The 10,620-nt window shown below is 29.7% G+C and overlaps 1 protein-coding gene across 20 annotated transcripts in view; it reads left to right on the top strand.

The window, feature by feature from the left end:
• The first annotated feature begins 3 nt into the window (after positions 1 to 3).
• Positions 4 to 10,620, top strand: part of LOC143083831 (EF-hand calcium-binding domain-containing protein 7-like) — a 29,447-nt gene continuing 18,830 nt past the window's right edge. For 12 of the 20 annotated variants that reach the window (XM_076260328.1, XM_076260295.1, XM_076260307.1 and 9 more), the window contains exons 1-7: positions 4 to 86; positions 2,701 to 2,849; positions 3,952 to 4,017; positions 4,789 to 4,934; positions 5,446 to 5,532; positions 8,463 to 8,565; positions 9,924 to 9,977. In XM_076260328.1, the coding sequence (XP_076116443.1) occupies positions 19 to 86; positions 2,701 to 2,849; positions 3,952 to 4,017; positions 4,789 to 4,934; positions 5,446 to 5,532; positions 8,463 to 8,565; positions 9,924 to 9,977 (673 nt within the window). In that variant the 5' untranslated portion in view covers positions 4 to 18. The remainder of the gene's footprint in view (positions 87 to 2,700; positions 2,850 to 3,951; positions 4,018 to 4,788; positions 4,935 to 5,445; positions 5,533 to 8,462; positions 8,566 to 9,923; positions 9,978 to 10,620) is intronic. The other 8 variants (XM_076260343.1, XM_076260321.1, XM_076260337.1 and 5 more) reach the window with 1 other exon arrangement.

Below are 10,620 nucleotides of genomic sequence, written 5' to 3'. Positions count from 1 at the left end.
CCTTGTGCATGTCTGCGCATGTTGTTTTCTGATAACTTCCTGTTTACATTGACATCAATATTATTGGGAAAGGACAGAACAAGTCGGTTGGTTGTCAAGAATCAGATAAAAAAAAAATCATCTTGCTGTTTTTAATGCAATGGATACAAAATAAAAAGCTTAATTATGTGATTGAGCTGTCCTTTTTATTTTTCATTCATAAAATCACTCGTAGTCTAACTCTAGCCGTAGGCCTAAAATTTAAATACGACTACGAGTAGTTTCGGACTGCACAAACCCGTTCGGCAAAATGTCGTTTCTCCTCAGCATATTATAAATATTGAATTTAAAATTTATGATGACAATCCTTTGAATTTATTATAATAATATGAGGCAGGCATAACCTGTGAAAGGGGACGAAATCGGTATGATTTTTTTTTAATATTCAAACTAGTCCATTACTCTGACGTCCAACGGCTGTTTTGCCAGACAAGCTGGGGCCGTGGGACGTCAGAGCTCGTCCCATATTAAAAAGTGGATATTTGCCCACCCAAAATAGATGCGCTGCATCGTGGCTTCTGGTGCAGATTGAGGGCCTTGGAATTATATAAATCGGGCATCAATCTGTTCATTTTTCATTTATCTCTTCATTTATGTAAGTTTCACCTACATTTTTTGTACCTGCCAACCTTTATTTTTCCATATTTTAACAGTTTTCACAGAGACCCATCAATTTCTGCATTTTGACTTTCACTTTCAAATGGACGTCAAGTTACGAGACAGTTCGTGGCCACGAGACTCAAATATGCAAATATTTATATTTTTTTCACCTCCTTTATAGGAGATCGATGTTTAACATTTAGAAGCCAACCACGATTTTTCACCGCCTTCACAGGAGATCGGTATTAAGCATTTAGTTCCGACCACGATAACAATCGGAAGCTCTCGAACATTAAGATAACTTGCATCGTAAATGAACGAGGTGTTACATTATGGTCATTTGCACTGTTTTCTCGTGGTCTCGTGATAATCTTTGAAATGAAAGTCAAAATGCAGAAATCGATGGGTCTCTGTGAAAACTGTTAAAATATGGAAAAATAAAGGTTGGCAGGTAGGTGAAACTTACATAAACGAAGAGATAAATGAAAAATAAACAGATTGATGCCCGATTTATATAATTCCAAGGCCCTCAATCGGCACCAGAAGCAATGAGGCAGCACATCTATTTTGGGTGGGCAAATATCCACTTTTTGATATGGGACGAGCTCTGACGTCCCACGGCCCCAGCTTGTCTGGCAAAACAGTCGTTGGACGTCAGAGTAATTTGGACTATATTCAAACATGATATTTTAAATTCAAAACCTGATTTTGGTTCTGTAGTTAGAGATTTAGGGATATGACCATTTTTCAAGGTTGGGCGGTAAATACCGCCCCTGTATTTACCTGTTGTATTTACCGGTGTTTACCGCCCCGGGCAATACTCCCCAAGTGGTCAATACTGGCAAATACTGGTCAATGTGAAATTTTCATGGTTGTTTTTACTATTAATTGAAGTATAAACTAGATAAAAAGTCAAATATATTTAAACTTTAATCTTTATGCACGTGTCAGCGTATATAAATTAATGAATTTGATGTGTTTCATTCATTTATAACACCTATTCCTATTGATTTAGTCATTATGAATTATGATATTGCATACATCATGTACTTTAGATTTATAAAAAATACATATTTTTTCAATTTTTATAAATCAATATATTTTTTATTCAAAATGCATAATTTTTTACAGGTAATCAAAATTAAAGGTAAATAAAACTACAGGTAAATAAAGTTACATGTGTCTTTTTACCCATCACCTGGCATTGCTAGGTGTGAAAATTTAGTTACTAAAACAACAACCCCCAATAAATGATGACAAAACATGGTTGAAAGTAATAAAAGTGGTATTTGAAGACTCCCTAAACAATAAAATATTTCCAGTCTATTAAACTGTGAGACAAAAACCTTCTTGATGCTGGAAATGGAAAGTGTTTTACATGAACAAAACAATTTTTATCATTAACCAATGCAGATCACTGTTTATTAAGAATTTACAATAGAAATAGAAATAAAAGCTTTAAAAATGATTTGAACACTCTCTATATTTCATTAATTAATACATGCAATAGTAATTGACCAAGTAAAGAGTGTTTTAAATAGTAATGACCACTCATAATTTCAATCGACCAGTATTAGTCGGTATTTGCCAGTATTTACCAGTATTTACCACTGGCATGGTATTGACTGCTTTTTTGCCAACCTTGCCATTTTTCCTTTTTGAAACGGGACCAATTACAACTTCAAAGTTGAACAATGTTTACTTATTTTCACACCATTGTCACCAATCATAAAAAAGATATGTGTTATATCTGCAAACCAAAACATCAGAACTAAAAGTCACTTAGTGCTTGGAACTGTATATCTAATGGGAAATGAATCTAATAGATTTTTTAATATAAAATTGATAAAAATCACAAACTTCACAAGACTGCACGAGATTTATCAATTTTGGAAGCGTCTGACTGCAAAACCATCAAGATTGCTCAATAAATTAACATCACTACTACAAATTTAAACCTTCAACAAATATGTCACCCCAATTGCATATGTTTCAAACAGTATGTGATTAAAGATGGAGAAAGATCCTTCTATACTTATTATTCTATTATTTTTTTTATAGAGAACTAGAATTCTCCAATATGTCACGCAGATCCAGTAGAAGTTCAACAATGGACCAAGGGGAATTTATCTTGGAATGTAAAGCAGCATACTTATCAATGTTTGATAGTATAAAAGAAAAGATAGAGTCACAAGATAGCTTATTAGAAGGTACCAAATGTTATGAATAATATTAATTTCTGAAACAAAAATAGCTTCTGAGGTGATTTCTCCCATGAGGGGTGTTGATTTGGATTTTGAGTTTCTTTTGCTTGCCCTATTCTGGAACCCCCAAAGAGATTTTAAAAAGTTTGCCAGTACATGTACCATGTGTAAACCTCAGATTTAACCCAAAAATTGTATAAATATTTGGGACATTTTTTTGTTTAATTAGACACATGCAAATTACAGCATAGACAATCCTTTATGATGTTTTTGAAAATGTCTGTGAAATACAACAGAAAACCAGATATTTTCACAGTTATTTTGTGCAGGGTTTATCAGAATTATTTTTAAAAGATCCTTCTACCATGTCTACCATTTATGCTTCATTTAGAGCATATAACAGTGTATAAACAGTGATGAGTAAATATTTCTTTTTGTTTCTGAATATTGAAATAAAGGTTAAGTTTAATCAAAATGTTATATATACTCTAATTAAAATGGAATGGACATAAGTAAACCATACTAATGGAGTCTGCTACTAATTACAGTATATAACAATACATACAATATAAAAATGAGCGTGCAATATTCAAAATATACAATACTTTAAAAGTCTAGCTAGTGAAAGGAAACAACACTAAAGGAAAAATTAGTATTGGTGATGATAAGTTACATGAATGTACCAGAAATATACAATTTATTTTCATATGACAAGTAATCTCTCAAAGCATTTAATTAATTCAAATATGATGTTTAAATATCTGGATATTTTGTTCATTACAAAAGGTTTATTTTACCAGATGCTAGTAACTTAAAACATTCAATATACATTGTAAGGTCATCAGGAAGGCATTAGAATTTCTCTCTGGTCTGCTTATACAGAACAGTTGAAAAGAAAATGATATACAGTCTCAATGTTGCACTCACAAAGACAAGATGTGTCAGCAATTATATTGACTCTGAACAAGTAATAATTCAACAAGTTATAGGAGCATAAGCCTACTGTAGATAAGCCAGTGGGAACACAGCTAGTATAACTTTTTGCTAATTTCATGTTCCGTACAAACCCATTATAACAGCTATAAATTTCATTCATACATTTTTACAGCATTACAACAAACAGGCAGAAATCCATCAGTGAAAATTTTGAAAAAGTATTGGACAAATGACACAGGTAAGAACATTTATATTGTCTGAAAATATTTATCAAATAAAACTTTGAATTTGTTGGTATTTTGTTAAATTTTCATTACATGTATGCTTCCATTTATAAAAATTTGTAAGGGTTTCGCGGAACCCAGTGTCTCGCTTACTTTTGCTATTTTCGTAGGCTCAACAAAATTGAGGAAAAAATTCCTCTCGATACTATCTTTTGATTGTAAGAAGCTTCTGTCCAGAAAAGTTTATGAATCTAATAAATGTTTTAAAACTGTATGTAATATTAACTGGAAGAAAAAGTTAAGTCCATTTATAAGTAAAATACGGAAAACATTTTTTTTTTACATAATTTACTTCTGGATACTATCTTATGATCATAAACAAGCTTCTGTCCAAGTTTGGTAAAAATCCAGAATAGTTTAAAAAAATTGCACAGAGTGACGACAGAATGTAGGATTGCTATGTCTCGCTTTTTCAACAAAAGTTGAAGGCTCATAAAATATTTTGTTGATCCATTTTAAGAAGACGTAGATATCTACTAGTAAAATTTTGCTAAATATCTCTGGTAAATCAATATATTTTTTAGGACTTAACTTTTCTCCAATTCTTAAATCACTTAACCAAAACAAATCTTGATGCCAGTTCGCATCCAGTAATAGAATTGATATAGAATATACAAGGGAAATTTGATCAAGTCGGTATGTATTGCAAACGATCTTTTATTACTTATGTATGATCAATATCTACATGTGTATATTTACACATTTTAATTTTTTTTTTATTATAGATGAGCTATCCTTTGATGACTTTGTTGATATCTGCAAAAAAGAGCCAGTTACAACGTCAGATGATTTAATGAAAGCATTCAGGAAAATTGACATCAATGGAGATGGTTATATTTCTTTGGAGGAATTACATAAAATTTTGACTTCAGTAAGATAATTTTCTTAAAAACATTGGTCGGTATATATGTAATTATGTACGTAGATTTAATACACTGAATAAATTTGCATTATAGATGTATTGAATTGATTTTCTTTTTGTAAGTGCTAATTATTTTAAATTGAATCATCAGAGAAAAATAGTAAAAACAAGCTTTTTGTTGTTTAATATCATGACTTTAAATTTAGTAATTATTTTTGGCTTTAAAATTATTATAAAAAACATAGAACAATAATTTAGATAGGAGTTAAGGAATGGAAAAAATATATGGAAAAATAAAACTGTGAGGTTGTGATTATTATTGAAATTTGAATGTAAATAAAAAAAAACTCCATCAATCAAGGTAAATTTGAGTAATTTTGGACACAGATTATTTTTTATAAAAGTTCAAAAGAAAAGTCATAAATAAGAGAATTTCACTTGTAGTTGTCTAGTTATAGGTTAAAGTACATGTAAGTATAGGAAAGACAAAATGTAAAGTATTTTATTGTTTTATTTTCAGAAAGGTGAAAAGAAAAGTAAAAGTGAAGTGAAAAAGATGATAGATGAAGTAGATGAAAACAAAGATGGCAGACTGGATTATAAAGAGGTTAAAATCTAGATCAATTTGTTCCATTTCATTAGAATATGTGCCAGGCTGTTTTACTGATGAATATATCTAAATCATAGCATTGCCCTTGATAGAATACTGAAAAATCAAAATATTTATAATTTGGAGAAAAAAAAATCTCTACCCCATTATATTATAATTCCAATGAAATAGCTATATAATTCCAATGTCAACAGTTTGTATATTAAAGAAGACTGCAGTTTGTTTTCTTTATTCTTACATTTAAGGGAAACTGTCTTTTAAAACCTTTCATCGGTAAATTGAGTTTGATTTCATTGACTGTCTGGTAGAAATATCTAATAATTTTCTTTAATCTCTACCCCATTATATTATAATTCCAATGACATAGCTATATAATTCCAATGGTCAACAGTTTGTATATTAAAGAAGACTGCAGTTTGTTTTCTTTATTCTTACATTTAAGGGAAACTGTCTTTTAAAAGCTTTCATCGGTAAATTGAGTTTGATTTCATTGACTGTCTGGTAGAAATATCTAATAATTTTCTTTAATCTCTACCCCATTATATTATAATTCCAATGACATAGCTATATAATTCCAATGGTCAACAGTTTGTATATTAAAGAAGACTGCAGTTTGTTTTCTTTATTCTTACATTTAAGGGAAACTGTCTTTTAAAAGCTTTCATCGGTAAATTGAGTTTGATTTCATTGACTGTCTGGTAGAAATATCTAATAATTTTCTTTAATCTCTACCCCATTATATTATAATTCCAATGACATAGCTATATAATTCCAATGGTCAACAGTTTGTATATTAAAGAAAACTGCAGTTTGTTTTCTTTATTCTTACATTTAAGGGAAACTGTCTTTTAAAACCTTTCATCGGTAAATTGAGTTTGATTTCATTGACTGTCTGGTAGAAATATCTAATAATTTTCTTTAATCTCTACCCCATTATATTATAATTCCAATGACATAGCTATATAATTCCAATGGTCAACAGTTTGTATATTAAAGAAGACTGCAGTTTGTTTTCTTTATTTTTACATTTAAGGGAAACTGTATTTTAAAACCTTTCATAGGTAAATTTAATTTGATTTCATTGACTGTCTGGTAGAAATATCTATTTTAATCATTTAATATTTGATTATAAAAATTGTATACAAATTTCAGGAACCTGTTTTATTTTATTCTGAGGTAAAAAAAATTATAAACGAATTAATAAGCATGTAATGTCTACATGTATGTCAGCTTTCACAGCAACATTTTTCACTCTGCCATGCAACCGCTCTATTGGCAAGGTCATTTTTTACAGATGGGAAAGAAACCCTGGTGGGATAGCTCAGGCTTGTGTTTTTGTGTAGTAACATATTCCATTACACTAATAAGCTGCAAATGTTTGCTGACCCTTTTAACTTTGAAATGGGGTTTCATTTAAATTATGATCTATTTTTATTCAAAGTAATATTTATAAATTGATGATCAGGGGCTTACAAGTTTATTTAAAGAAATGAACACTTCAAGGATCAGTTGGAAGGCAAACAAAATCAGGTTGTTTAGCCTTCACAAAAAAATATTTTCCTTGCTCGTTCAATTATACAGAGTTTGTTTTCTTAACAAAAGCTTTGTTTAAATTAAGCTTCTATTTAAAATATATTTGTCAAGATGAGTTTCAATTTTATTAATAAGTCATTAACCAAAAAACAGATCACTTTAATGTTAAGTTTTGGCCTATTATTGCTTTTTTTCTTTTGGCAGGGATATATGTGATATAAATCATTTCATGCTAGTTTGGTCCTGATTTTATAACTAATTAATATTCATCACTTTTTTAGTTTAGAAAAAGAGAGGTGAACGATACCAAAGGGACAATCAAACTCATAAGTCAAAATTAAACTGACAACACCATGGCCAAAAATGAAAAAAAACCTAACAGACAAACAATAGTACACAAAACACAACATAGACAACTTAAGACTGGGTAATATGAACCCCACCAAAAGCTGGTAGTGATCTCAGGTGCTCTGGATCGGGTAAGAAGATCTTACTCCACATGTGACACCCATGTATCATCACAAAGTATTGTTAAACTGTCATTGTTTAATCCAGTACATGATATGAATTATTGCCAAATAGAATTTAAAATATCAAGAGCATTTGTAACATTTAATTTTTTTTAGTTTTTTTTTATCACCATTACACATTTTTAAGTTCTATTACCAATAATGAATGATTCATTGTTTGAAATATTGTCACATTTTATTTGGTGAGCATGTTTGAGTAAAAGAAAATCACTAGCAATATTTTTTTTAAATCTGTCTGCTGGAAAGAGTAAACAAACAGGACAAAAAGCAAATACATTTCTGCTAGTGCTAGACAATAAATAGTTACCAAATTTTCAAGGGAAATAATCTTAGTTTTTGATAAATCTACTTGTAAATTGTTTTATTGAGATATATAGAAATGAACAATTACTACTGTACTTACAAATTAGATGTATAAAATTGTTATTCATAAATTTTTATAGTAATCTTCTTGGTTAAGATATTATAATTCAATTTAAATACATTTATTGGGTTATAGTGTAAGCATAATATTTTTGCAAAAATCAAATTGAGTTTGGTTGTTTGGCTGAAAAATTGAATTCTTGGAAATATTTATTTTCATGGTAATGCCAGAGTCTGCTCACAAGTTTGTATTGATTTGTAGTTCCTTGAACATTTTAATTCATGGTTCATCTATACCAACCAATATCACTGAAATTAGTATCTGATGAATAATAACTATTCAACAGTATTGGAATGTTGGTTTCAACTAGCAGGTTGTTTGAGGAATGATAAAGACCTTGAATTGACTTTTTTATCGAGGCGACCTTCAATTGATCTTGATTTGGTAAGTATTGATAAACACTAGTATAAATTATATTTACTCTTTATTATATTTTTCAGTTTTGCCAAATGGTTATGTCTACAACAGAAGAAAGCAAAAAAATGCAGAGGAAAATGATGGAAAGAAAAGAAAAAAAGAAAAGGCAAGACATAGAAAGAAGAGGTAAGAAATAATTCACTTTTATTTTTATATCATTGCTTATTTATGGATGTTTGATGTCTTATTGATTTAAGAATTAGTTTGATTTCAGGTACATTATGTAAGATTTTGGAAAGTGGTGTTACTGAATAGAAAAGGATTTGCCATTGATACCAAATTTTGAAACTAAATGCTAATTGCATTGTTAGAAGATATATTTTTCATAGTCTGCACCTAAAACCTAATAAAACATGGAAAATCATATGTTGAAATGGAAAAAAATCATTTTATTATATACAGGGAATCACCGAAAGGAGAAAATCAAATATAAGTTCTTTATTACTTTTTAAATCATATGATGTGTCACATTTAAGTTCCATTTTTGTAAATCTTTCATAAATCAGGGCTGAATTGTTCTATAATTATATTGATTGACAAGGTTTGTCATTTGGCTTCCAAAAATCGGAAAATCAGTTACCTGGAGCTCCATCAATAAAAATGGCCATGATATAGCCAAGGTTATGAAATTTGATATAAAACTCCAACAAAAAAACAAAAAACATTGAAAAAACATCTATATGGGCCCTGATGGGCATCCTTCATTTCTATATATTTCTTTCAGACGTAGTCGGTATAATTTCGGTTTGTGCCCTTTGAACTTAAGGACGCTTAACTATGGCAACAGAATAAGCATGCTCGAAAATCCTTTCTGTGATTGGACAAAATGCTGTCATGGTGGGTGATTTGGTTGTGTTTGAAAAAACGTCTCGTTAATTATATCATGATGGAAAGCAAGTGAAAAACTATAAATATTTGAACTAGATCTTACAAAGATTTATATTTTTATTAAAATAATTGTTTTTCCAATAGCCCTTTGCATCCGTGACAGCTATTTATTCGGGACAATTATATTATTTTTAATGTAAACTTTGTTCGTAAGTACATGACTTTTAGAACGCACCTACGCATGTGAGATTTCCCCGGGGTTTTGGTGAATGTAAACAGAAAGATATGAGGACCGAGAATACTGAACACAAACAGAGAAAACGTTATTTAAATGGTATCTTTGTGCTTCTGAAGGTTATCGAAATGATAGTTTTAAACATATACTCAAATTTAAATACGTCGGATATCTTTTTTAAAGATAGTTCTTGTTAACCATTTGCCTATATTTTTTTTATTTCTTTTCGTCCATTTATCTCTATTCTTTATATTTTAGCATCCCATTATTCACTATTCTTTATAATTTTTTTCTAATTTTCTCCATACTTTACTTTTTTGTCCATTACTCTCTGTTCTGTAAACCACATCCACACTCTCATCTCCCAATAATTGATTCATAGAAGATAATATGGAAAGTAAAATGAAGTTGTTTTCTATAGGTGACGTATCAGGATCGCAGGTTTCTGTAAGATCTGCAGCGTCTTCGGTAAAAAGTAAGATAGGTTATTCTCAAAATACTTTGTGTGAACCTTTTATTTCCTTTATTAACAAGTTGGTGGATAAATGAACTATGCTTATTGCTTAAAAAACACTACATTTTAACAATTTAATTTTTAAAAACCCTCATGCTTGATCCTAGTACTTAGTCTCTTTAATAATCTATCTTTTCTATTCATAAAAATTTATACTTGTGCTTTTGCATTTTTTTTCTCAGTTTTTACCAAACTTTTCCTTCCAGCTATATATTTAAGTTTACAGGCTTTTGTATAGTATAACTATGATAACTTGGAACAGTTTTGTCTAAAAAAAATTAAATACTATTTTAAATGCATTTTTCAAAGGAGTAGGTTTCGTTATGGTCCAAAAATGGCTCCCTGTTTTAGCGTAAATTTCAATTTAGGATTTATTGACCAATATCACAAGAAATTATAGGTAATACAATGACTAGATAGGAAATAAGCCATTTTGTTTCAAATTTATGTTTCTGTGTTTAATGATGACGTCACAAGTTGTACTCAAATTGATTTTCCACGAAAAAATCAATAAAAATGGCTGAATTTCCATAGATTATTGGACAGGAAATATAGAGCGCATACGTCGACAACAAAGATCTTTTAAAATAATGATTTTGAAGAT

Source organism: Mytilus galloprovincialis, chromosome 1 (genome assembly GCF_965363235.1).
Source record: "Mytilus galloprovincialis chromosome 1, xbMytGall1.hap1.1, whole genome shotgun sequence".
Classification (NCBI taxonomy): Eukaryota; Metazoa; Mollusca; class Bivalvia; order Mytilida; family Mytilidae; genus Mytilus; species Mytilus galloprovincialis.
Note: the sequence above shows the minus strand (reverse complement) of the source record. Positions and strands in the feature narration are given on the sequence as shown.